This window comes from Oryctolagus cuniculus, chromosome 2, assembly GCF_051225735.1.
Source record: "Oryctolagus cuniculus isolate XC-2025 breed Fujian yellow rabbit chromosome 2, ASM5122573v1, whole genome shotgun sequence".
NCBI classification, from domain to species: Eukaryota; Metazoa; Chordata; class Mammalia; order Lagomorpha; family Leporidae; genus Oryctolagus; species Oryctolagus cuniculus.
In genome coordinates this window covers 67,210,230-67,237,987 of record NC_142868.1, presented here as the reverse complement: position 1 = coordinate 67,237,987, position 27,758 = coordinate 67,210,230, and the positions used below count along the sequence as shown (strand labels likewise).

The 27,758-nt window shown below is 45.6% G+C and overlaps 2 protein-coding genes across 7 annotated transcripts in view; one reads left to right on the top strand and one right to left on the bottom strand.

Moving 5' to 3' along the window:
* The first annotated feature begins 528 nt into the window (after nt 1-528).
* LOC149127790 (centromere protein U-like) lies at nt 529-27,451 on the top strand. The gene is made up of 11 exons (XM_089327002.1): nt 529-592; nt 1,730-1,835; nt 3,923-3,983; nt 4,388-4,612; nt 9,561-9,630; nt 15,081-15,189; nt 22,595-22,673; nt 22,887-22,934; nt 24,133-24,194; nt 25,610-25,766; nt 27,069-27,451. Exons 1-11 carry the CDS (start codon nt 529-531, stop codon nt 27,180-27,182), a joined length of 1,095 nt encoding a protein of 364 aa, XP_089183128.1. The 3' UTR covers nt 27,183-27,451.
* LOC149127789 (DNA-directed primase/polymerase protein-like) overlaps nt 27,265-27,758 on the bottom strand; it is a 36,295-nt gene continuing 35,801 nt past the window's right edge. For all 6 annotated transcript variants that reach the window (XR_016228975.1, XM_089325591.1, XM_089325590.1 and 3 more), the window contains one exon: nt 27,265-27,758. Coding sequence is in view for 5 of the 6 variants with exons in the window: in XM_089325589.1 (XP_089181715.1) it covers nt 27,525-27,758 (234 nt within the window). In the remaining variant the exon portion in view is untranslated.

Here is a 27,758-nt window from a genome sequence, read left to right as displayed (position 1 = left end):
CTTGTCCCAGGAGGCCTGGACCCTCCTGCTCGCCACTGCCACTCTTGTCACTCGCCTCGTCCCTGTCACCCCTCTCCTGTTCACTCTCGCTGCCCGAGCATGCGTCTTCACTGCCGCTGCCCTTCTCACCCTCATCTGTCAGGGAGCAGAGAGGTGCGAGTCACAGTTCCCGTCCCGCTCCTGGGGCCCCAGCGCTGGCCTGACCTGCCTGACCTGAGCCCCCAGCCTCGTTCTCTTCTGCCTCCATCTCTCCTCTTTCCCCTCCTCGGGTTCCTGGTTTTCCGCCTGGGCTTTGCATGCCTGCTGGAAGCAGCAAAACTGGAGGGGGCGGGGGAAGGCAAGTGCTGTATTAGGCTCTGTCCTTCCCCTCACCTACCATTCTCCCGTGGCCGGCAGAGCCTTGCTACCTGGGCTTCCAGCTCCCTCTTAGTCACACCCCGTGTTTGAGGACCACAGGCAGGGCCTTGGTGCCTGACTGCACCCCAGCCTTGCAGCACTTCCCGAGGCAGACCCTGGAGTGGGCGTGAGATGGGGGCGTGGAGGAATGTTGCCCTCCTCAGTGAGGACGCAAGTCGGACGAGGTTCCCTTTCCGTGTGTGGCCCAGCACAGACCAGAATAAACACGTATTGTAGAAGGGAGACTATCTCAAGGGATTGGGGGAGGGGTGGGGAAGATGGTCAGTTTGTCTTGCCCCATGCTATGTCTGTCTGTCTACATATTTGTACACATACACACATATCTTCAGAAGGTAGTGGGAAACAAAAGATTAACTTGGTACAAAAAATTGAAATATGTACATAATTTTTTAAAAGATTTTATCTATTTGAAAGTCAGGGTTACACAGAGGAGAGGCACAGAGAGAGGTCTTCCATCTGGTGGTTCACTCCTCAGATGGCTGTGACGGACAGAGCTGCTCCGATCCAAAGCCAGGAGCCAGGAGCTGCTTCTGCATCTCTCACACAGGTGCAGGGGCCCAAGGACTTGGGCCATCTTCCAGTGCTTTCCCAGGCCATAGCACAGAGCTGGTCGAAAGTGGAGCAGCCGGGTCTTGAACCGGCGCCCATAAGGGATGCCGGTGTGTCAGGCCAGGACATTAACCCGCTGTGCAACAGTGCTGTCCCCTGTACATATTTTATAAATTTTTTTCTGTGAGCTTTCTGAATATTCTGCTTATGCATAGATTTTTTTTTTTTGCTCCAAAATAAACATTTTTATCCTCCCCCACAAGAAATAACTTGTGCAATTGACAGTTCATTATTTAAGCACCTGTATGTCTGGAAAATTTTGCTTGCATTTGCACTGGTGTGCTAAAATTTGAGCCTGAAGAAATAGTAGCTTGAGTCTTACCAGGACCCCCTCCCCCTGCAGCACTTCTGGCCACCTCACTGCCCTGCCAAGTTCATTACCACCATAAGCCCAGCCTAGAGCACCGAGGTCTCCTGTACTCCCCTTTCCTGGGCAGCCAGAGCATCCTCCCTCCTCCAAGCATCTCCTTTCTATGCCTTTCTACCAGGACCAGTTCTTTGGTCATCTTCTTCATTCGAGGTGACTTTTTATGCCATTCAAAGGCTCTAGCAGCCCAGAGTGAAAGAGAGGAAGGGGAGTGGCCTGTAGGACTGATTTTGGTTTTGTTAACCATTTAAACACAGACGGTGTAGTACTCCAGTATCAGGGAATGGACACTGCCCACATAGACCACTGAAGTTGTACATTTTTGGTCTTATATAGATCCTCCCCTACACAGCACTGCTATATATGCTGATGAAGAAGAACTCTCCCAACACTGTGGGTCATCTGTCCCTTCAACTCCTCCAGGAAAAGCAACGAAAGAAAGGTAGGGTTACGTCAAGCCATTGTTGGTTCACGCTCTGAGATTTCTGGGAAGTTCTTCAAGTTAGAAGCTAATAAAACCCAAGTTTTGACATTTATTTTGAGAGTGTGAACATTAAAAACTAATTTCTCTATAATTGGCCTTACCTATAATAATTTTTGTAATTAACATAATTGACACTTGAATGACCCAGAATACCTGCCTGTAGTGGTCTCGTTTGTTTCCTTCTGCTGTAGTAATAGGAATACTTCTCCCCCTTCTAGTAATAGAATGGTTTTAGCTGGACACATGGCTCTCAGAATTCTAAACATACTCTCTCCGTGCTGTTGCAGCTGAGATGTGTGTGTGTGATTAGATTCTAGCTAAAATGGAGTCTAACTTCTGAAAGTCTCTTTGTGGGGAGGATTGTGCTCTTCTGTTTTCCATCCTTCTTCCTCCTAGTTAGAATGGGATGTGGTGGTGAAGACCGAGCAACCATGTTGGGCCGTGAGGCAGTGTACTGAGAGAGCAATGGATAGAAGCACCTGGGTCTCCTGATAACGGGACTACTACACCAGCCCTAAATTATTCTGGAGTTTGGCCAAGAAGGAAAGACAAGTGTCTTTTCTGAGCCATTTTGGGAATATATTTTTTACAATGTGCAGCCATCCTAATTCTCTCTCGTAAACTTGGTAAAGAGAGTTTTATCCTTATCCTAAGAGCAGTTGGAGGGTTTTAAGTAGGGGATGACATGGTAGGATCTACATTTAAAAATTACCAGCCTCGCTGCTGTCTGGCAAGTGGATTTGAGAGAGACAAGAATGGCATAGGGAGCCCAGTTTGGATGCTGTAGACTCAGGTCATCACGGCAGAGGTGGAGAGAAGTGGATGCACTTGAGAAGTAGGAGGCAAATGAGCAAGACTTAGTGATGCGCTGACTTTGCAGCACGGGACGAGTTGCTACCGGAGGTAACTCCTGAATTCCTTGCCTGCTTGAATGGATTGATGATGGTGCCATTGACTAAGATACGGGCTGCTGGGACATGGAGTTGTGTGGGCAGATCATCAGTTTGACATGGAGATGTCAGAGACCCTGTGTATTTGAGTCTGGAACTCAGAGCACAGGGCTGAGCTTAAGTTAGACGTTCTTTGCACGCGGATGGTATGAAGCTAACCTGAGAGGAGGCAAGGGCCTGGGACTAACCCATAAGAGGCCATGGCATCTACTGCCTGAGTAGAGAAGGAAGTTGTAGAGGAGAGAGGGGGAAAGTGGCTGGAAAAGAGAGAGGAGAACCAGGGCAGTGTTTATTCACAGAATTGTGTGTGTGTGAGTGAGGTGGGGGGAGGGAAATGGGAGAGAGGAGGGAGGGAGAGAAATTAAGTAAGGAGGGTCAAATGCAGCTGAGAAGCACGTGAGGCGAGGCCTGAGCGTTCTTTGCATTTAACCAGAGACTGTTCTCGGTAACCTTGGTTTTGGTGTCATGTCAAGTCCCAACAAGAGACATCATTTGGGTAAGTAATGCAGGTAAACAGAAAAGGAAGTTGGGGCAGCAGGGACGCACCCACTACAGAGAGACCAACAGCATTTCTCAGAAACCAGGTATGAAACCCAGGTCCTCAGGTGTGGAATTTGGGCATAGTCATCACTAGCCTAAACGCCCACCTGAGGCCTCAGTTTTAAAGTGAGTGCATTTGTGGTTGATGTTACGTGTTTGATGGATTGTATTGAATGAAAAGATGAAAATTCTCACCTTCCATCAGAAGTCAGGGTTACTTTTAGGGCGAAAGAGGAGATTCCCTGTTGGATCACCAGAGTTGAGTCTAGTGGATTAGCTTTTGGTACAGAGGACGGCCCTGGTAATCTGGAGGGAGGCGCAGTTCTCAGACATGACCAAACTGCAGCAGCCCTGGAGCGCTGCCGTCTGCCCGCCTGGGACAAACCAATGTGGCTGGGTCTGGGAGGCGGCCAATGAATCTAGGAAGGCGACCGGCCTGCCCGTGACAAACTGGCTAGCCCCAGAGTAAACTGAGCGGTGCTCGTGTCGGGGGAGCAGCTCGTAGAACCGTGTGCGAATGTGTGCAAGATACTGATGGCTTGTTCTTTCCTACAGCTTGAGCACTTCTGCAAGTGAAGCAAGTGAAAGCGCGTCTGTAAAACTGAGAGCCACAAAGGTACGTGCGCCTGTTCTTCAGACTCCGACAGGCATTTCACACTCCAGTTGACTGTGGAGAGTGTTCTGTGGCGGCAGTTTTCATAAAGCGCTATGTTCCAGAGGACGTTTTTGGGCTAAAAGTGAGTTTTTAAAACCTGAAGTGCTTTTCGTTAAGGCACGGTGCAGACGCCTCTGCCAGTTTTCAGAGCGGTGGCGCGCCGTGTTGGGGCTGGGGCCTCAGCGGCAGAGGGGATGGTGGGGAGTGTTGACGTGGAGCTCTGGCTTGTAGATTTCCTGTTCTGTCCACTGCTCAGCTGCCATCTCCCTGGGCTATAGAAGCTCGCGCCGCAGCGTGGCGCCATTGCCGCCAGGAGGGTGAGCGGTCGTGTTTTCCAGACCCGTGACGCTGTTTGCTTCTCGCAGCCAGGAAGAAGATGTAAGCCCCTTAGCGATGGCTCTGACAGCTCGGGAGAAAGTGAGATACGAAGAAAAGTTCAGTCACCAGAGAGAATCGGTGCGGGACGGTGTGACGCTGTTCCGGCCGGGGCGCCGTCGGGGCTTCCCGAGAGACGGCCGCGGTCAGAGAGGCCCGAGGCGGGAGGCGGCCGTGGCAGCGGTGCACCTGCGGACGGAGGGACCCCGGCCATGGTGAGGTCGCCCCGCGGGAAAGAAAAGGTTTACTGGAAAATGGTGTATTTTCTTTACTTCCTTCTGTTCTTTCAAACGATGAATGTTACATTCTTCTGTTGATAAACATGTTTTAGGAAATCTAGAAGAGAACATCAAACTCCCCTCCGCTTCTGCAGCCCCAAACTAGCCTCGGGGATCCTCAGCCCTACGGCTGGGCATTTCTCACCCTCGGTGGGCTCCGCACTGGTCATGAAGTACCCCACAGTGCCTTTCTAACAGACACAAACAGGGGCCGCCAATGTGGCACAGCAGGTCAAAGCCCCAGTCTGCAGCCCGGGCATCCCATATGGACGCCAGCTCAGGTCCCGGCTGCACCACTTCCGAGCCAGCTCCCTGCTGTTGTGCCTGGGAAAGCAGCAGCAGAAGATGGCCCAGCTGTTGGCCCCTGCACTCACATGGGAGGAAGCTCCTGGCTCAGATCTGGCCCTTGCAGCCAACTGGGGAGTGAACTGGTGGGTGGAAGACATCTCCGCCTCCCTACCTCTGTCTATAACTCTTTCAAATAAAGAAATATTTTTTAAAACATGCGAAACATTCTGTCCACGGATATGCCACAGTTTAATTACTTGTATTAATGAATAACTGTACTTAGACAGTTTTTAAGTGCCTTCATGAAGTCCTTTGTAGCTAAATCTTGGTGTGCACCCCTGATCCTTTCCTTAGAAAAAATTCTGATAAAATTTCTCAGAATTTGTTCTAAGATTCTTGACATATTTTGGTCAAGTTGTTAATATGTCACTGTACTCACTTGGTTTAATATTTTGAATAAATAATTCACGTCATGTTTGAAAAAATGTTACAGAATAATAAAATGTTCCTGCTACCCCATTTTCCAGTTTCCACCTTCCCACTCACTAAATGTACACATAGGTAATTAGTTTCTTACATATTCTTCCAGAATTTCCTTCTGCATGTACGAGGAAATATCAATATATTTTCTTATTTCTTTTTCATTTATTTCAAAGAGTTACAGAGAGACAAGCAGAATGGGGGCGGGGTGATCTTCCATCCACTGGATCACTCCCCAGAAAGAGAGAGAGAGAGAGGTCTTCCATCCTTCCATCCACTGGTTCACTCCCCAGATTGGCTGCAACTGCCATGGCTAGGCCAGGCTGAAACTGGGGTTAGCAGTTTCATCCAGGTCTCCCATGTGGGTGGCAGGGGCCCAAGAACTTGGGCCATCTTCCACTGCTTTTCCCAGGCCATCAACAGGCAGTTGGATCGGAAGTAGAACAGCTGGGACACGAACTGGCACCCATGTGGGATGGCAGCATTGTAGGTGGCAGCTTTGCCTGCTGTGTCACGACATAGGCCCCTGCGCTATGCATGTTCTGCCTCTTACTTACTAGGTCTGTCTCGGTGAACATCCCTGTGACTTGAATTTGCAGTTGTCAGGCATGGTGTTCTGAAAGTCAGCTGACGTCGAGTTGGCTGATGGTGAAGTTAAGATGCTGTGGGTCCTTCCTGCTTTGGTTGTTTGGAGGGTTTTTTCATTTTGTTTTTTTGATGAGGGGCGTCATAGTGTACTTGATCTGTCAGATACATAGATTTTTTTTTTTAACATCATAACATGATGAATTTTCTCTAGTTCTTTGAAGTTTTGTGTCATGAACTTGAAGCTTTGTTTTCCCCTAAAGCTTTTTATCATTATATATTATTTTAAATTAATAAATCATTTATGGGATACATGTGATGTTTTGATATATATATATTGTGAATGATTAGCTCAGGGTAATATATCCATCCACCTGTACACTTACCCTTTCTTGTACTGAAACATTTGAAATTTCTCATAGCTATTTTTGAGATATACATTGTTATTTGCTGTAGTCATTAGGCTGTGTGATAGATCTCAAAAACTTATTTCTCTTGTCTCTCTGAAGTTTTGTACCTTTTTTTAAAAAATATTTATTTATTTATTTGAAAGGCAGAGTTAGAGAAAGGGAGAAATAGGGAGACAGGGGGATCTTCCATCTACTGATTCACTCCTCAAATGGCCACAACAGCTAGGGTTGGATCAGGCCAAAGCCTGGAGCCAGGAGCTTCATCCAGGTCACCCACATGGGTGCAGGGGTCCAAGTAGTAAGGATATCTTCAGCTGCTTTCCCAGGCACATCAGCAGGGAGCTGGATCAGAAGTGGAGCAGCCAGGGCTCGAACTGGTGCCCTTGTGAGATGCATTATACTGGCCCTGCTTTGTACCCTTTAATGAGTACTTCCCTACTCCCGCCACTCTCCAGCCTCTGGAAACCACCATTCCACTCCATATAAAGCTGTTTCAAATTGTGTGTTTGTTTAAGTATGTGTCTTTCTGATGAATGGCTTCTAGTATTATTATGAAATCTTGAAAATCTCTGTTGTGAGATCTTAATATAGCTACAAGAGCCTTCTTAAGCTTACTTTGCATGGTAAACTTTTTTTTAAATTCATTAATTTTCAATTTGTCTTTGTCTTTAAATTTAAAAAGGACTTCAGGCAGCAAGTCCTTATCCTGGTTTGATGTTCTCTGTCTTTGGATTGGATTGTTTGTTCATTTGCTTGTAATGTAATTATTGAAATGGTTTGGTTTAAGTCAACTATTTTGCTGTTTATTTTCCATCTGTACATCCTGTCCCTCCAATTCTCTAAAAATCCATTTTTATATAATTTTAAATATTATATTCAACTCAATCTTAGTATTTTCCATTTCTTGTTTTTCTGTCCTTCTATTGCTAATTTTTGATTAATTGAATATTCTTCAATATTCTGCTTTATTTTCTCTATTAGCTTATGAGCCATGCTTTTTTTTTGTTTGTTTGTTTGTTTTTTTGTTAGCAGTCACTTCTAGATTAAAAATGTGCATCCTCAGGACCGGCGCTGTGGTGTAGCAGGTAAAGCTGCCACCTGCATGCCAGCATCCCATATAGCTGCCAGTTTGAATCTGGGCTGCTCCACTTCCCATCTGGCTCTCTGCTATGGCCTGGAAAAGCAGTAGAAGGTGGCTTAAGTCCTTGGGCCCCTGCATCCACATGGGAGATCTGGAAGAAGCTCCTGGCTCCAGATCGGTGCAGTTCTGTTCATTGCGGCCATCTAAGAAATGAACCAGCAGATGGAAGACTCTCTCTCTTTCTCTCTCTCTCTCCCTCCCTCTCCCCTATTCCTTCCTTCCCTCCCTCCCTCCCTCTGCCTTCTGTAACTCTGCCTTTCAAATAAATAAATAAATCTTTTTTAAAAAATTATTTATTTGACAGAGTTAGAAAGAGAGAGAAAGGTCTTCCTTCCGTTGGTTCACTCCCCAAATGGCCCCTACGGCCGGAGCTACGCCGATCCAAAGCCAGGAGCCAGGTGCTTCCTCCTGGTCTCCCATGCAGGTACAGGGACCCAAGCACCTGGGCCATCCTCCACTGCCTTCCCGGGCCACAACAGAGAGCCGGACTGGAAGAGGAGTAACTGGGACTAGAACCTGGAGCCCATATGGGATGCTGGTGCTGCAGGCGGAGGATTAACCAAGTGAGCCACGGTGCCAGCCCCAATAAGTAAATCTTAAAAAAATAAAAAAATGCATCCTCGGAAGTAGGCACTTGGGTTAGCAGTTATGATGCCCATGTGCCACCTGGGAGTACCTGGGCTTGATTGCCATCTCCTGATTCCAGCTTACTGCCAGTGCAGTACCTGGAAGGCAGCAGGTGATGGCTCCAGTGATCCGTCCTTTCCAAAGGCCCCAGCTGTTGCAGGCCTTTGGAAAGCGAACCAGCAGATGGGGGTTCTCTTGCAGGTTCTTAAAAAAATATTACGTGTGTGTGTGTGTGTGTGTGTGTGTGTGTACCCATATACACACATCCTTAAATTAGCAATCTATTTGGAATCAGTGTGTTACTTTGTCATCCTTGTATATCCTACTTCATAGCTGACAATTTCTTCCCACTATATAATGTAATTATATAACAGTATAATTTCATTTATTCATCCCCCATCCTCTGTACTATTTTTGTCATATTTTACTTGTAGATGGTAAATCTGACCTCACAATATTCATTTTTTTTTAAAAGATTTATTTATTTGAGTGAGAGGCAGAGTTTCAGATTTACAGAGACAGAAAAATCTTCCATCTACTCGTTCACTCTCCAAATAGCCACAACAGGCAGAGTTGAGCTGATGAGGAGCCAGGAGCTTCTTCTGGGTCTCCCATGTGGGTGTAGGCGCCCAAGCACTTGGGCCATCTTCCACGGCTTTCCCAGGCAATAGCAGAGAGCTGGATCAGAAGAGGAGCAGCCGGGACTAGAACTAGCGCCCATATGGGATGCTGGCACTGCAGGCGCCGGCCCCACCTGAGGGGTTTTCATCTACAGGACTGACCATACAGTTCCTCCCCTCCCCTTACCACAACTTACGTGGCGACCACCCACAGAGGCCCCTACCCCCTTCTGCGCTCAGGACGCTGCACCAGCTTCAGTTAGCTGGCCCTTCGTTTCTTGTGGGAATCCTGTGTGGGAATGCCCACTGTGTTATGGCAACAGTTCAGTGAGGCTTCTCTCTTGTTCTTCTGTCTTACATGTCAACTTAATTTGTAGTTCAACCAAAGAACCTAGAGGGGTGGAAGGGAGGCTTTTCCCCTATAAGAGCTTTAAGAACTGTTACTTCCTTGTAGCTGGAAACAGAAATGTGACCTGATTTTGCACGTTGTAATCTTACACAGTGGAAGTTCCACTTTCTCCCTTGCAATGATTGTTAAAAGTCCACTCAAAGTCTTGTGAAAATTCAATTTTTTGGTAATGTTTTCTTAAACTAATTTAGATAATTAATATAAGTAATTTAGAACTAAGGAATTATAGTTAAAATACTGATTGTGTTTGCTAAGTCATCTTAAGGCTTATGTTTTAAGAATGAATACTTCTTCAATAAAAACATGTGCTTTATAATTTTTATAGGAAACTCAGAAAAAGGAGACTATGTCTCGTGGCAAAAGGAAAAAAACAAGCAATGAAGCTGGAGATTCAGGTACAGGATGGTGTTTTATTTCTTTGTAGTTTATTTACTTATGCAGAGCCACCTCCCTTCTGCTGATTCCCTTGCCCCAAATGCTTACAACAGCTAGGGCTGGGCAAGACTGAAGTCAGGAACTCGTTCCAGGTCTCCCACGTGTGTGCCAGGGACCCAGCTAGCGGAGCCATGACCTGCTGCCTCCCAGGGTGCACGTCAGTGGGAAGGCGGAACTGCGACTTGGGACTGGAACGCAGGCCCTTGAGTATGGGGTGTGGGTCTCTCAGCAAATAAACCAACTGCCAAATGTCTGCCCCAGAATATGCATGATACTTTGTCACTTAGTCAAAGATGTAATGGAAAAAAGTGCTGATTGGTTAAAACAGTAAATTGTTACTGCTACTTTGAAAAATGAAGCATGTGTGACTTTGAGGTAACTATTTTTAATGTTTTGTCGTGAAAATTTTCAACATACAACAAACTGAATTTTACAGTGTATATTCACCTACTATCTGGATCTCACAATTAACACTTGAGTTGTTAATTTGTCCATTAATGCATTTCAAAATAAATTTGACATTAGTACATTTCTTTTGAATTATTTCAACGTATACATCATTAACCAGAGTTCTATGCTTGTTTACCATTTTTTTTCTTTTTTTAAAGATTTATTTGGGGCTAGCACTTTTTAGTAAGTTAAGCCTCCACCTATGGCACCGGCATCCCATATGGGCACTGCTTCGTGTCCTGGCTGCTGCTCTTCTAGTCCAGCTCTCTGCTATGGCCTGGGAAAGCAGTAGAAGATGGTCTAAGCGCTTGGGCCCCTGCCACCCATGTAGACACCAGGATGAATCTCCTGGCTTTGGATCAGCCAAGCTTCAGCCATTGCAGCCATTCAGGGAGTGAACCAGCTGATAAAAGATTCTCTCTCTCTGTATCTCTCTGTTTCTCCCTCTCTGTAACTCTGCCTCTGAAATAAATAACTAAATCTTAAAAGACTTTGAGAGGCAGAGTTACAGATTGAGAGAGAAAAAGACATCCTCTATCTGTTAGTTCAGTGTCCAAATGGCTACAATGGGCAGTGCTGGGACAGGCTGAAGCCAGGAGCTACGAGATTCATCCTGGTGTCCCACATGGGTGGCAGGGACCCAAGCACTTGGCCACCCTCCATGGCTTTCCCAGGCACATTAGCAGGGAGCTGGGTAGGAAGTTGGAACATCAGGGACTCTAACTGGTGCTTATATGCAGCAGACTTAACCTGCTGTACCACAACACTGCCCCCCTAGTTCTTTTCTGTTAATGTAAAATGTGCATACAGTGAAATGCCTAGATCTTGGGTATATAATAGCTGAATTTTGGGAAATGCAAACACTTGTGTAACTCAAACCACTATTAACATAAAGATGCTTCCCATTCCTCCCGAAATTTCCCTATTCCCTTTGATGCCTGTCCCCTCTTCACATTCCCAGAGACAGGGACTTTGGTGCTCTTGTTTTCTACCATAGATTAGCTTTGCCTGGTGTGGGATTTCGCATGGATGGACTCCCACAGCATGTGCTCTGCTGTGGGTCCGCCTTGGTGTTGTGTGTGATGTCTGTCGTGTGTGGCATTGCGCTGCACCGCTGCACCACAGCCCCGCCGGCACTCCCTGATGGATGCTGACTGGATTCCAGGTTTTGGCCCTCATGAATAAAGCTGCCGTGAACCTTCTCTCACACATTTCCTTGTTAACACGTGTTTTGGTTTCTCTTGGGAAAATATAAAGAGTAGAGCTGCTGAGTCCTAGGGTGACCAAATTTTAAAAACCGTATGCCCAAAGTGATTGTATGATTTTACACACCCACTAGAAGCTAAGGTGTAGATTTTTTTTTTTTTTTTTTTGGACAGGCAGAGTTAGAGAAAGGTCTTCCTTCCATTGGTTCACCCCCAAATGGCCCCTATGACCGGCGCACTGTGCCAATCTGAAGCCAGGAGCCAGGTGCTTCCTCCTGGTCTCCCATGCGGGTGCAGGGCCCAAGGATCTGGGCCATCCTCCTCTGCCCTCCCAGGCCACAGCAGAGAGCTGGACTGGAAGAGGGGCAACCGGGACAGAATCTGGTGCCCTGACTGGAACTAGAACCCAGAGTACCGGTGCCGCAGGTGGAGGATTAGCCTAGTGAACTGAGGCGCCAGCCTGCAGTGTAGAATTTACTAAGAATAGAATGAGCAACTTCACGGGAAATAAATTTAAAATAGATGCAAAGGAGACACATCTCCACTCTATCCATGACTGTGGCATATAAACCTGTAGAAAAGAAGGCTGACAAAACTAGCTCTTCAAGTTCACAACCAGGATAATCCTACAACCACCAGGGAAATACAGTCACTAGAGAAAAACATTCCTGTGGAGACAAAGCAAGAAGCAGTTAAGGCCTAGTTCCAGGCGATTTTCCGGGTGAGCCTAACAGCCACTTAAGGAACCCTCCACTCTAAGCCTGCGACAGTGACGTGGAAGGAGAGAAGGGAAGGTGCCCTGTGCGTCTCTGCAAACCTGCTGAATGCAGGACGAGATGGGGAAGGGCTGTGGCCATGTCCCGGTGCGGGAAGACCAGCTGATGCCCTCTGTCTCCCATCCACACGACAGTCGTTTCAAGTGGAGAGAAGACTTCATTTGTGGGAGGTATGATCTGACAACTTTTAGAGAAAGTACAGGAGTGTATGACTCTGAATTCTTACAGAAGACACAAAAAGGTTAGCTGTGAAGGAAATGAGTAAGTTTAGCTGATAAAATCAAGGACTTGTGCTCATCCAGAGACCATGAAGAGAAAGGCACAGGGTGAGACTCAAACAGCAGTAGCACATGGGGGTGATACACACTCTGCCAGCCCGGTAGAAGGAATGGGCAGGTGGCATTACGGATTTTTACTGGAGAAGAAACAGTGAAAGAAAGGTTTAAAGACAGTCCATTATGAGTGACAGAAATGTCAGCTTCAGTTATGATGAGACCCTTCTGCACCTACAGTAGCAGGATTCATGCACAGAGACAAGACACCAAGGCCTTTAGTAGAAAGTAGTCTTTTTATTATTTATGCCAGCATAAGGCCCAGGTGGGATTTCTTATCTAAAAGCCTAAGCCCAGAACAAAGAGGGCTGTTTCCTTAGATAGGGCTTTAGCCTCTTTGTCTCCCTTACTTGGTTCCATGCCTACATTGGATTGGATATTGTGATGTTACATGGCAGCCACAGGAATTGATGCAGTACTGGGCATGTATACATTTTTCCTCCCACGCACATACTGAGCTGTAGCTGTCTGCAAGGGTTAACAGCATTGCTGTGTACTAGCAAGCAGGACCTGAAGTGGTCCATAGAAGCAGGTCGGGACTGCAGCGGAAGCATTCACAGGCAGGCAGGTAGCAGCCACACTTCATTCCCAGGACAGATGCCTCCCTTTTCCTTTTTCTGACCTTGGGAAGGCTCTGCCACAACTTTAATCCTTTTAGCAACAAGTTTAATTAAAAGACAAAGTCCTCTGCCACACGGCTGCATTGGCAGATAGTTAATTCTTCAGGGAATGAGGTTATGGGCAGTGGGAATCCTTACCCACTGCAGGTAGAAAGCTATGGTAACAATTTTGAAAACCATTTTGGCAACTTCGGTAATGTTGAAAATACACAAAGTCAGAGACCTGGCTGGTGCCTGTGATACATTTCCTAAAGAAATTCCTTGTGAAACGTATTTATGAGTGTTCGTAGCATTATTTTTTTGTGCTATTAAAATCCTGATAGCAGTGCTGGCGCCACGGCTCAGTAGGCTAATCCTCCACCTAGCGGCGCTGGCACACCGGATTCTGTCCCGATTGCCCCTCTTCCAGGCCAGCTATCTGCTGTTGCCCGGGAAGGCAGTGGAGGATGGCCCAAGTCCTTGGGCCCTGCACCCCATGGGAGACCAGGAGAGGCACCTGGCTCCTGCCTTCAGATAGGCACGGTTTCCGGCTGCAGCGCAAACCAACGGCAAAGGAAGAGCTTTCTCTCTGTCTCTCTTTCTCACTGTCCACTCTGCCTGTTTAAAAAAAAAAAAATCCTGAAAGCAGTCAGTCATGGTAGAATTGATAGGTAAATTGTGATATAATTTTGCAATGAAATAGAAAATTAAAACTTTTGCTGGCATAAATATAAAAAAGTCAAAAATGTAAACTGAACTCTTGTTTAGGAATATGTATGTGCCTGTAGCATAAAATCATGAGGACTAATACAGTGATAAACAGACTTCTGAATGGTGGTAACCTGCAGGTTGGCAGGGAGATGCGTGCAGCTGGGGGCCCACTGGCTGCTTCCCATGTTAATGTTCTCTTTCTCTAGCTGCTCAGTGATCTCAAGGTTGTGCACCTCCATATTTCACAGGCAAGTGTTCTTGTGTGTAGAATATAATTCATAATTCTGGTGCCAAGATAAAAATGTTAAGTAAAGACAGATTGGATATAATGGTTCTTCATAATTTTTGTTAATCTGTTCCTTAGAGCTTAAGGAAGATTTTATTTGGACTAATAAGATCTTGAGATACTGTGTTTTGTTTAAAAAAAAATATAGTACCTTTTGGAGGTTTCAAGATGGCAGAATTGGGAGGGAGCTTCCTGGTCTAGTCTAGGGAAAGATAGTTTAAAATAAAAAAAGGTGAGAGACTACAATCTCAGGGAAGAGTTAGGGAGAAAACAGCAGAGGAAACTCCATGCAAATTAGAGGGACACAGTTGTCCTACATGGAGGTGTGGAGGTGACAACTCAGGGCCCCAGTACTCAAACAGTATTTTTCACTTTGTGTTTCTATGTGGGTGCAAACTGTCGAAATCTTTACTTAATATATGCTAAACTGATACTCTGTATATAAAGAGAATTGAAAATTAATCTTGATGTAAATGGAAGGGGAGATGGAGCGGGAAAGGGGAGGGTTGCAGGTGGGAGGGAAGTTATGGGGGGGAGCCATTGTAATCCATAAACTGTACTTTGGAAATTTATATTCATTAAATAAAAGTAAAATAAATAAAAGCTCAAAGTAGAACTGTAGGTCTTCAGAATCCTACTACAGAATATTACAGTAACATTTTAAAACAATGCACCGAGTAATCATGTATTCTGCAAGTGGCCAGTTAACGGAGGGATTAAAGTTCACAAAATACTGTCCTTGCCGACAAGGACTTTATCGGGAGTGGTGTTGGACAGCTACACACAAGATAAAGGGCAGCAAAGCTTTTGGTTGCTTCAGCAGAAATGGGAGAACCAAAGAGACGGCAGGAAGAGAGTGAGCATACAGACGGGGTTTGTGAGGGAAGCAGTGGGCAGGAAGCAGTGAGGATGGCGCCTCCCATAGGATTCTTCAGCCGGAGCTGCCTTTACCCAATGGGAGGCACTGTTTTTGTTTCAAGCTTTCAGAACTGTCTCTAGAGCCAAATACGAACAATCAGCATGTTCAAGTTGACTTGTCTTGATATTCTAGGTATTTCTGACAGCGTGCATATTTGGTGTCTAGAAGGAAAAAAGAAGAGTGACCTCATGGAGTTGGATATTGTTTTGTCTGCATGTGAGAAAGCAATCCAGGAGCATAAGTAAGTCTTGATGTTCTAGTGCATACACAACTGATTCCCCTTCAGGTACGACTGTTGCTTAGTGGGTTTTTGTATGTCTTCTCATTATTCTTACATCTTAGATATTTTTGTTATGATTTTCCTTAATCCTGTGAGTCACTAGCAGTATGTTTTTATATGTCCAAATATGTGGCTTTTTAATTTGTATTTTTGTATGAACTCTACCTTAACTGTCGTCGTCAAAGATCCTGATGGTCTGGTGATACTGACTTGAAATGTTGAGGCTTTCTTTATGGCCTAGCACGTAATCCGTGTGGAATCTCTGAATACTAGATCTGGGGAGTTTAATTATTGCATCTGGATGGAACCAGTAATTACTCAGTTTTTCCTGGTATTTGTGCTGTATATATTTAGAGACCATTTTATTAGGAACATCATGCTTTAAATTGCTCTGTCTTATAAATGAGACATTTATCATCAAGTAATGGTGACCTCCATTGCTAGAAATGCTTTTTTGTCTTAATATCTATTTTAGCTGATACTGATATGCATCACTAGCTTTCTTTTGCTAGCATTTGCCAGACGTGACATGCGTATCACAGGCGTACCTAAGACAGATCGCAGGTTTGCTTCCAGACCACTGCAGTAAAGCAAATGCCACAATAGAGTCACGAATTTTTGGTTTCCCAGCACATTTGGAAGTTACATTTATACTATACTGTAGGCTTTTAGGCATATAATAGCTTTGTGTCTAAAATATATATATATATATAACTTAATTAAAAATATTGTATTGCTGAAAACTGGTAATGATCTCTCTCAGTGAGTCATGCTGTTTTTGCTGGTGGAGGGATCTGGCCCCGAGGTTGACAGCTGCTGACTGATCAGGGTGGTAGATGCTGAGTGGCTTTGACAATTTCTTCAAATAAGGCAAAAACGGAGTTTGCTGCACTGGTCGACTCTTCTTTCCCTGAAAGCGCTCTCTGGGGCATGAGATGCTGGTGGGCAGCACTTTGATCGGTCCTGACATTCTCTCTGCTTTCCCAGCGATGTCCATGCACGGTCTCAGTCTCCTGTTGTCACGTCAGCCGCGTCACAGCCTCTTGAGCAGGTGCGGGGGCCATCGGGAGAAGCCCCTTTCTCTGTTCAGCCCGAGCGGCAGCTCCTGTCTGCCAGGTTTGGCCATGAGAGCGCAGCCGTTGGGTCGCGTCTTCAGGCTCCGCTTGCAAGTCTCTGCTCTTGCTGCTTCCCTCACATCCGCGGTTACTTTCTCTACCAGTCCTGACCCCCGTCACTCGTCCGGAAGTCCGGAAGGAGGGAAGCCACGTCTTTCAGGTCCTGTTGTTGTTGATAGTTCTGACCTCCTTGCAGGGATCGCGAAAGTTCTTGGTGGCATCTAGAACTGTGAATCCTTCCCAGGCCGGAGGGTGGGGGCCTGAAGCCAGGCTTCATCGTTTGGGCAACAGGCAGTCCCTTTCCAAGTGGCTTGTTGGAGAGGTGCAGGCACCACACGGACCCTGGTAGGGTGCCTGGGGGGCGTGCAGAAAGGCACGTGGCTCAGCATATTGTCTCAGCAGGTGCGGGGGCTTTCCCCGCAGCAAGCAGCCCACGAGGCTCCAGGTGAACGCTCTGTGCCATTTCATCGGGGGGGCCTCGGTGGCCTGACAGCTTCTGACTATCCTTTGTTTTTCCTGACTTAGAAGTGGGAAGGTCTGCTAATGTATTTCTTAGATGCATGCATGCATGCAGCCATTTATCCCATTTGTTGTTTGTTGCACTGTTTTGGTTTTTATATCTACTATTTCTGCTTGGTTCTTTTTTGTGCCTTCAGTTCGCGTCGTTCCTGGTTAGCATCCTGGGAATACTGTCTAAAATCCATTTGATGGAATCAGCTCTCCTAGGGGTTTTCCTCTGGGAGCAGTTGTGCTGCTCTGGCGTTGCTTCTCTGGCCTGGGAGCTTGTCAGGAGACAGGAGTGCCCGGGATGGAGGCGGCAGGGCCGGGGAGCGAGAAGCCCAGTCGCTTGGCCGTCACCCCAGGCCCCGCAGAGAGCAGTGCCAGGAGGGTAGGTCACTCCCTGGGAAAGGTGAGGAAACAGCTGCCCAAGGTCAGTCTCCCCACTGTTCCCCAGGCCTCACAGGCCCGGGGCTGCCTTTAGTCCTGAGGACCAGGAGACAGGGTCGAATCCCTGCCAGTGACAGGTGTCTGGGAGGCCGTGTGTGCGGGGACGGTGGGGAAGACACAGGAGCCGGCCCTCAACAGCCAGCCACAGCCTCGGCTCTCACCTTTCCCCTTTCAGAATCCCTCCCCTTGGGGTTCACAGCCTTGTCTGGTTCTGTGGCGGTTCCCCTCTGGGGTTCACCCGCATTGATGTGGCGTGGGGCGGGTCTGTCACACTAGAACTCAGCAGTGTCACTGTGAGGAGAGCCTGGTTTTTTCTTCTCTGCTCTATAATCCAGAGCCAGTTTGCTGTTAAAACTGGTTCTCTTAACGCACCAACACTGGCTTTTGTTATCCTTTTCTCATTCATAAATCGCCTAAAGACTTACTGTAGACTTGGGATATTTTAGGGAAACTGGCCTTGTTAATTTACCTTTTGGTATATTTTAAATTTTTATTTATTTGTTTGAGGGATAGAGGGAGCATCTATCTGCTGGTTCACTCCGCAAATGCCTACAATGGCTGGGGCTGGGGCTGGGCCTGGGCCGGGCCGAAGCCAGGAGGAAGGAACTCAATCCAGGTCTCCCACCTGATGGCAGGAGCCAAGTTACCTGAGCCACCAGCACTGCTTCCCAGGGTCTGAATTAGCAGGAAGCTGGAATCGGGAATGAGGGCCAGTTATCCAACCTAGGAGCTCTGATATGGGATGTGGGTGTCTCAATCATTGGGCTAAAGAAATGCCTACCCTTGGGGCCGGCGCCATGGCACAGTAGGTTAATTTTCCGCCTGTGGCACCGGCATCCCATTTGGGCACTGGTTCGAGTCCTGGTTGCCCCTCTTCCAGTCCAGCTCTCTGCTGTGGCCTGGGAAAGCAGTGGAGGATGGCCCAAGTCCTTGGGTCCTTGCACCCACATGGGAGACCCAGAAGAAGCTCCTGGTTCCTGGCTTCAGATCAGTGCAGTTCCAGCCATTGCGGCCATTGGGGAGTGAACCAACGGGAAGGAAGACCTGTTTCTTTCTCCTTCTCACTGCCTGTAACTCTACCTCTCAAATAAATAAAAACAGTCTTGAAAATAATAAATAAATGCCTACCCTTAGCATATTAAGTTCTTGGGAAGTGACTTAGGAAAGGGACAGATTGGAAAATCCAGGACCTAAAATGCTTGAAAATCTGAAACTGAGCACCAACATGAAGCCACAGTGGAACATTCCACACCTGACCTCATGTGACAGACTGCAGTCAGAACACATACTTAAAATGTCGCATAAAATTATCTTTAAGCCATGTGTTTCAGGTGTATATGAAATATAAATGAATTTTCATGTTTAGACTTGAGTCCCAGCCCCAAGAAGTCTCATTATGTATATGCACATACTCCAAAATCCAAAACAATTGGAATACAAAATGCTTCTGGTCCCCGGCAGTTTGGATAAAGAATACTTCACTTGCATTTTTCACAGACTTTTAAAATTACAAAACAACGTTGTTTTTTGTTGCATCAAACAATTCCTGTGAAATCACTGATCTTGTGTTTTTGCAACCTCTAGGTTCTCAGCCACGTGGAATACTTCCCACTTTCCAAATAAACACCTGTTTGGGGGTCTGCTATTTGTAATACACGTGACAAGCCTGAACAATTTTTTTTTGCTTGTCAACAGACTCGCTCGTTGTAAGCGGTATGTCAGTGTGTATAAGCAAGGAAGTATGTCATGAAATGCAGACATCACACATTCTTAGGATACTCCATAACTAGGTCTGGATGAAGTGGCCAGGTTTTTTAAGCACTAAACTTGAAAGAGCTGTGTCTGAGCATCCTGTGTAGACTGTCACCTTGTGGCTGATAGAATCCATCAGTTTATCATCATTAGAATGAACTGCAGCAGAGAGGCCTGGCCCGTTTTTCTTATTAAAAAAAAATTTTTTTTTTTGACAGGCAGAGTGGACAGTGAGAGAGAGAGAGAGAGAGAGAAAGGTCTTCCTTTTCTGTTGGTTCATCCCCCAATGGCTGCTGCGGCCGGCACACTGCGCTGATCCGATGGTAGTAGCCAGGTGCTTCTCCTGGTCTCCCATGGGGTGCAGGGCCCAAGGACTTGGGCCATCCTCCACTGCACTCCCTGGCCACAGCAGAGAGCTGGCCTGGAAGAGGGGTAACCGGGACGGAATCCAGTGCCCCGACTGGGACTAGAACCCAGTGTGCCAGCGCCACAGGTGGAGGATTAGCCTATTGAGTCATAGTGCTGGCCAAAAAAATTTTTTTCACATCTGAAAATTTGGTATCTATATTAAATTAGAAATTCTTCTTCACAAGATAGGACGTATAATTTGTACCTGTGATAACAGGACATCATAAAACTTGCCATCTTAAGCATTTGTAAGTGCACAGGTCGGCAGTGTGAAGTAGATTCTCACTGTTGTGGTCCCCGCTCTAGACACTGTTCATCTGGTCAAGCCCAAACCTGTGTCCATTAAACTATCCCCTTCTCACCAGCCCCTAGCAAGCACTCTTCTATTTTGTTCTGCAGACTTGACTACTCTGTGTAACTCATAAGTGGGATCATACATTTGAGGGTACTTAAAAACAAAATGGAATTAAAAGATAGTTATTTTGGTGCACAAAATTTTGAAACCCATGCATAGTTTTGCCCTAAAATCCATTTTCCACAAACCTTCTGAAGACCCTTCATATGCGTCCCTTTGTAATTAGCTTATTTCACGCGTCTGTCCTCAGGGTTAATCCACGTGGTGGCCATGTTGTCAGAATTTCCTTTTTAAGGCAAATAGAAGCTTTAAACGGATGCAGCTCCATTTGTCTGTTCTTGCTTTTGTTATCTGTGTGTTGATGTGACATGCAATCCCTATTTTTTCCACTTGGGATGTTACTGTTTTAGTCTTTAATGCATTCTGAGTGCATTTTGAAGTATGCATAGTGTAAGGTAAGGGCCAGCTTCACTTATTTTACAGGTGGACCTGCAGATTTTCTAACACCCCTTGCTGAAGAGCCTGCCTTCCCCATTATGTAGTGCTGGCACCACACTGATGATCAGAAGCCCCCAGTGTACGTGAAAGTTTGTTTCTGGATTTGCTATGCAGTCTTATTGGTCTGTGTTTCTGTCTGTATTCCAGTGCCATCCTGTTTTGACTACTGTAGCTTTGTAATATGTTTCTAAATCAGAAAGTATGAGGCCTGCAGCTTTCTTAAGATTGTTTTGGCTTTCTGGAGTCTTTTGATAGTCACATGAATTTTAGGATTTTTTCTAGTGCTGCAAAAAATGTCACTGGACTTTTGATAGGAGGTGCAGCGAATCTGTGTATTAAGTTTTCTAGTCAATAAGCATGGAATGTCCTTCCAGTTATTTGTGTCTCTTTCTCCGCATTCCTGCCAACACCCGTGTTCTGGTGGTGTTTACAGTAGTCATCCCAGTGAGTAGAGTGCCATGTAGACCTGTCTGCATTCCCCTCGTGTTAGTGTCGCGTGTCTTTTCAGGTGCTTCATGACCATTTGTATCTTTGGAGAAAATGAGTGATACAGCAGAGAGATACAAATTATTGTTTAATTTTTTTTTTCATTTTATTTGAAAGGGAGAGGGAAGGGGTGGAAGAGAGATACTGATTTCTTCCATCTACTGTGGTTCACTCCCCAAATGCCTACAATAGCCGAGGCTGGGCCAGGCCAAATCCAGGAGCCAGGAAGTCAGTCCGGGTCCCCCACATGGCTGGCAGGGACCCAACACTGAGCCACCACCTGCCGCCTCCAGGGGTGCAAGTCAGCAGGGAGCTAGAATCGAAGCAGAGCTGGAACTCAAACCAGGCACGCTGATGTGGGCTATGGGCCGCCCAAGCAATAGCTTCACCACTGCATCAAACCCCTGCTCCCAAGAGTTCTAAATTCAAACAGTGAGTGTCCTTTATCTGAAGTGTTTGGGACTGAAAATGTTTGATTTCTGAGCTTTTCAGATTTTGGAATACCTGCACACTTAATTGGTTGAGTGTCTTTAATCCAAGAATCCAAAACTGAGTGTAATGTTGGCACTCAGCATTTTGGATTTCAGAGCGTTTTGGATGCTGGGTTTTTAGATGAGGGGTGTTCAACCTATTATGGATAGCTATAGACTGCAGGCTACTTCAGCAACACAGAATACACATTCTTCTCAAGATCACAAGGAATATTTGTCAAGACAGATCACAATCTAGGCCATAAAAAACACAACGCTAAGAAATGTAAAATAATAGAAATCTTACAGTGTCTGGTTGCAGACAGATAGCTGGAAAAAAATTTTTTAAATACTTGGCAATTAAACAACATACCTTTTTTTTTTTTTTTTTTTTGACAGAGTAGACAGAAAGGTCTTCCTTTGCCGTTGGTTCACCCTCCAATGGCCACTGTGGCCGGCGTAGCGTGCTGATCCGAAGGCAGGAGCCAGGTGCTTCCTCCTGGTCTCCCATGGGGTGCAGGGCCCAAGCACTTGGGCCATCCTCCACTGCACTCCCGGGCCACAGCAAAGAGCTGGACTGGAAGAGGGGCAACTGAGACAGAATCCGCCGCCCTGACCGGGACTAGAACCCGGTGTGCCGGCGCCACAGGCTGAGGATTAGCCTAGTGAGCCGCGGCGCCGGCCACAACATACTTATAAAGAACATGTATGTCAAAGAAGAAATCTTAACAGAAAACTAAATGTGTTTGAACTAAAGTGAAAAATACGGGATGCCAGGAAAGCAGTGCATCAGTCATCTAACTCATCTTAGCAATCCAGGTACAGAAGCAAAGGAAACCCAAAGTAAGCAGGAGACTAATAGTAAAAATTGGAGAAGAAATTAAATAAATTGAATATAGGAGCTCACGTGTTCTGGTTTGAGTATGATTTGCCTCTAAACTCATGCAGCATGTTAAACCCCAAAGTCGTTAAGTTAATGGTTCTAAGAGGAAGGAGGTAGTCCAGCTAAGGTGATTTGAAGAGGGTCCCTGGGTCACTGGGGTGAGCCGTCAGATGTGGTTCTAACCGCAGGGTTGCTTAACAGTGTGAGCGTGGGCACAACCACTCTCTGGCTTGCCCATCCGTTGGTGAAGGGCACTTCTGGTCATTTTCTTTGCTGAGACATGTTTCCTAGATTGTCTGAGAAAGTACCACAGGCTGAATATTACATCTTAAATTTTTTTAAATGGTACATGCCAAGTTGTGCATGTATATTACATATGCTAAGCCGGAGAAACACATTTCAAAATCCTTCATGATACCTAATTTGATCCCTTTTTTTAACTCCTCTACAGAGAAAGAATAGAATCTAAAATTTGTAAAGAAGCCATCAATAAATTTCATTGTAATATTAAAGAAGAACTCATCAAAATGGTAAGCTCACTGACAAATTTCTTGGCCTAAGGTTTTTCAGCTTATCCTGAGGCAGTATGCTGTTAGCATAGAAAAGCTTGCATTTTCTGGCAATATGGTAATAAAGTCATTAGCACTACTCATATTTTACATGCTATTTTTAAATTAAATGTAACCTATGTCAAAATGATTAATCTTGGGAAATGCACAGGAATTATCTTTCGTTTCATACAGCTTAAAGAAGCCCAGATGTTGAAAAACCTGAAAAGGAAGAACGCTAAGGTAAGTGACGTCAGCAATTAGGGTGATGTGACTACACGATACTAACACAGGTGGTTAGGACCTGACTTTGGGGTTTGCTGCCTTTAGAATTTTGTGTAAGAATTTTTATCTTTTTAGACTCTTATTTGGTTGATGTTCAAGGAAGTGCTATTAAATCTTTTTGAAAGATGTCTCAGTTGGTCTAAAAATGGCTATCAACGTCCAAAATGGTCCCTTATATGGGTACATGTTGAGTAATGTACATTTATTGCTTTTGTGGGTGTCAAAAAGCAAAACCTTTTAGAGCACTGTCTAAGGCAAAAGGGCAGCCGGGAAGAACACCAGGTTAGGAGTCCTGAGAGCTCACCTGTAGTCCTGGCTCTGCCCCCTCAGTAGGCAGCAGTGGGAAACAAGCCAGTGAACACGGGATTCCCCTTTGCTTGTTTGTGAATGAATGGACCGAATGACCTCAGAGGTTGCACCACCAAACTTCCACGAATCCAGGAGTGCAAAGTCACTGTTCCTCTGCATTGGTAACAGAAATGACCTTGAGAAATATACATTTGTCTTCTGGCAATTACACATCTTTTTTTCTTTCAACTGTAATCTCATTTTGGTCATTTCTACATTGTTTATGGATGTCCAACAGCAGTGTATTAGGTAGTGACTAATGAGACCTCTGAGATAAGAAAACTTATTGAAATAGTTTTAAAAATACAAAACAGAGGCTGGCGCCACGGCTCACTAGGCTAGTCCTCCGCCTTGCGGCGCCGGCATGCTGGATTCTGTCCCGGTTGCCCCTCTTCCAGGCCAGCTCTCTGCTGTGGTCAGGGAGTGCAATGGAGGATGGCCCAAGTGCTTGGGCCCTGCACCCCATGGGAGACCAGGAGAAGCACCTGGCTCCTACCATCGGATCAGTGCGGTGTGCCGGCTGCAGCGGCCATTGGAGGGTGAACCAACAGCAAAGGAAGACCTTTCTCTCTGTCTCTCTCTCTCTCACTGTCCACTCTGCCTGTCAAAAAAAAAAAAAAATACAAAACAGATCACAACACTGTCCTGCAAGATCACATCTGTCTAGCTCATGGGATCTACTGAGGATCTAGCCCCTCACCTTCTCCAGATCATCCTGAAGTAGATCCCACACCCACACTATTCCAAGGTTCCCTCTTTTCCTGGCGGTACACATCACAAAATTAACAAAGAAATTACTCTTACTTAGGTGATTGCAGATATCAAGAAGAAAAGGCAGCGTTTGGTTGAAGTCCAGGATGAACTGCTTCGGTAAGATAGCAACAGTCCTGTGACAGAACATACCTCAAGGAACCCAAGTGTGCTACGTCATCGGGAGGCGTTAATACTTGCTGCTGTGCCATACGAAAACTCCAGGTTATCTTTGAATTTGGATGCTCAGTGAGGGCAGGTTATGCTACGTCGCTGTAGCCCCCATTAGCAAGGGAGGATTTGCCACTGATGTCCCGACTTCTCTCAGCTGTGGCCTGAGAGGCACCCCAATTAAATTCATGCATAAATTAATGCAGTTAGACTGCCTGGCTTTGAATCCAGGCTCGGCCCCTCACTGCCCGTGCAACTTTAACCAAGTCACTTAACCTGTTAATAACTCCGTTCCCTCTTTAGTATAAAGGCGTAATGCTATCTAACAGACCATCGGGTGTTGTGAGAAGTGCTTCATGGGGATGGCACATGGTTAAGTGCTGTATAAATGTTGGCAGTTGTGTGAATCCACATTCCCAGAGGCTGGACCAGACGGTCCCAGAACTGGCCAGCCGGGGTCTGGTTGCAAAGACTGGAGCCCACAGCAGCCTGCAAGTGTTTCTTCCTGCTCTTCTGTACCTGTTGCGTGAGCTGGGAGTTTGATAGTAAAGCAGTACCAGGGAGGCTGTCTGCTCTGAAGGTGTACGGCAGCTGAGAAAGGCCGGTAGAAAAGACAGTGAAGCACAAAGTACTGTCGCAGGAGTTGAAGAGGGAGAATTGGTTGTCTAGTCCTTTGGTTTCCAAATTTAGACTACAGACAGGTGCTGGCCCAGGCTACAGCTAAGAACAGCCAAGGTAATACGACAGCCTACATCTAGCAGTCCCCTGGGTGCGGGGTGCTTTCCTGATTTCACCCATTGATCGTCCCTGTCATCAGTGAGGGAGGTTATTATCTCTGGTGATAAGGCTTCATTACATATTTTAAAAACACACTTCTTTAGTTCCTTTTCTACTGGAGAGGTATATTATTGTTTTAACTTTACGTTGGGAAAACTAGGCACGGAGAGGTAACATACCAACAGTCAAACCCCACAGAAGTGGGGGAGCTAGGATTCGCTGTCAGACCCCAATTCTGCCAGCTCAGTAGTGAGTCTAACAAAACGCTGCACTTGTCCACTGTAAAGGACAGCTTACAGGACTTATGTTGTGACATCATAGTAGACAAGAGTTTAGTTAGCATTTTTTTATTTAACAAAATAAAACTCCTTTTCTATTCCCTTTGTCTATAAGATCCAAGTTCTCTCTGAGAGCTGACGCAGCTGGCCCCAGCGGCTCATCTGCGAGGCTGAAAGCTGCCTTTCTCCTACATTTCAAATTGAAACCCGGAGCCTTTCATGCATTCCTGCTGTCAGAGCTGAAGGTAGACGGAGCAGCCACCACCCTGGTGTTCCATCCTTCACCCGGTGTACTTCTTTTCGCTCTAGGTTAGAGCCCCAGCTGATACAGCTACAAACAAAATACGACGAACTTAAGGAGAGAAAGTCATCCCTGAGGACGGCAGCAGATTTCCTATCTAATTTAAAACAGCTCTATCACGAGTACTCAGATCTTCAAGAGAAAGAACCAGACACAAAGGAAACGGTAACTTGGAGTTTTTTTACTTTCGACTCTGCCTCAGGAGGGGAGCTGCAGCAGTACAGGAAAACCCGGGCTCACTGAGTTCAATAAGGGAAGAGTAGGCTTTGCACAACCACATTTTTTATGTCTAGCTCATGTTCTTGGTACATGTATCTAAAAAGCCATTATCTATAAATGGCAAGAAAAAGCAATATTATTGGATTAATAAAAAAAGTAACTACAAAATTTATTTGAAAGTCACAGGTAGAGGAGAGACAGATCTTCCCTCTAGTGGTTCACGCCCCCAGACGGCTGCAACAGCCAGTGCTGGGCCAGGACCTTCACGTGGGTCTCCCACTGCTTTTCCCAGGCCATCAGCAGGGAGCAGCCGGGACATGAACTGGTGCTCATATGGGATGCTGTTAGGCCACAGCAGTGGCCCCCATTTCTGGACTTTTTAATATACACTTTAAGTTGTCCACCTAGTATAATTTTACATAAAATGTTACCAGATTTGTTTTCTAAATTCAGCTTTAAATTTTGACACTGATGCAGTTTTCCTGAGCCCAAAGTACCTAACTAGTCTAAAGCTTAAGTGGACTTGGTTATTAAATTTAGAAAAATAGCAACCACTTTCATTAAAACAAATTCAGCGACTGTACCTTTAGACCATACCACTCCCAGCTGTGTTCTCGGCCTCACCTCTTTTCCTAAACTAAACCTGTAGCACCAAGCAAGTTCTCCTCCCTCCACTCCCTGAGAGCAGGTGCTTAGTGTCTTAATTAGGCTCTTGAATTCTCTCAACATATGGTAAATTGTATGCCAGGAAAAAAATCCACTGTTTTCTAGGTAGTCAGAAAACTAAAGAGGAATTTAATCAATTTTGGGTTGGCTTACTAGTTTAAACTCATGAGTTGATTTTGTTCGACTTGCATAGTAATTTTGTCTTATTGGAAGGATCAGTTCCATGATTAAAGTTTTCTTAGAGTGGATTTAGAGTTTTTTTTCCCTGATGAGCTATTATAAGCTGGGTGTTCTCATCCTTTGGTTCTTCCAGTAAAAGTAAACCTGCCTAATGTTTTTTGTTGTGTGTTTTAAAATAGACATGAGATCAGACAGACTTGCTCAAACCAAGTCTTGACCTGCCCCAGGCACTCAGATGTACAGAGCCACTCCTTTGCAACGTTCTACGAATTCTATCATAAAAGTGAAAGGAAGAGGAGTTGACAAGTTAGATCTTTTCCATTGGTTTCAGATTGAACTATGTAAAGATAGGATTGTAAGTGTTTTTGATATTAGCTAATCTGAATTATTTTCTTTCAACAGTATGATTCGTCCAGCCTTCCAGCTCTGTTATTTAAAGCAAGAACCTTTTTGGGAGCTGAAAATCATTTGCAAAATATCAACCACCAATTAGAGAATCTCCTTGACCAGGACTGAGAAGACAGCCGTACTGAATGTGCCAACTTAGTCCCCTGCGGCCTCTGAAAACAAGTAGGGTCCAGTCCTCAGGATTTAGTACTGATTAATAGTTTTAGAGGCCATGATCCTTTTAGGATAATGTCTTGAGTAATTTAAAAATGTTGAAACCCTATCTGAATCAGCCCCAAACATGTATGTTTTAACCTGTAAAATTAAGACAATGTGAACATAGACTAAATACTACAGTTAATTTCCAATAAAATTTACTTACATTATTTTCCAAGTAACATTTGACAGACAATATAATTTTTTGTTACAAATCTCGCAGATTACAGCTGCTTATGTAATGTCCACAGTTGGCTACTCTTGTAATACTTCCATAATGAGGTCATCAGGAATCTCATCCACTCCACTACTGTGACGCAGAAGACTGCTCTCTGCAGCCTCTGCTAATTCAGCATCTTCAGTGGCTTCTAAAAAGCAAGCATCATCCAAGCCATTGTCCCAGCCAGGGTCAGAGGATGCACCAGGGGACGGTTTATGAGGGCTCGTGGTTTCATTGTTCCTAGTTTCGTCTGTTGTAAATTCTTCTTC

What these genes read in the sequence shown, in the direction of transcription:
- LOC149127790 (XM_089327002.1), top strand. Translation starts at nt 529, where the DNA reads ATGGGGGCGTGGAGGAATGTTGCCCTCCTCAGTGAGGACGCAAGTCGG. An exon ending in CAATGAAGCTGGAGATTCAG is followed by an intron (nt 9,631 to 15,080) that starts GTACAGGATGGT and finishes TTGATATTCTAG; the next exon opens with GTATTTCTGACAGCGTGCAT. An exon ending in AAAGCAATCCAGGAGCATAA is followed by an intron (nt 15,190 to 22,594) that starts GTAAGTCTTGAT and finishes ACTCCTCTACAG; the next exon opens with AGAAAGAATAGAATCTAAAA.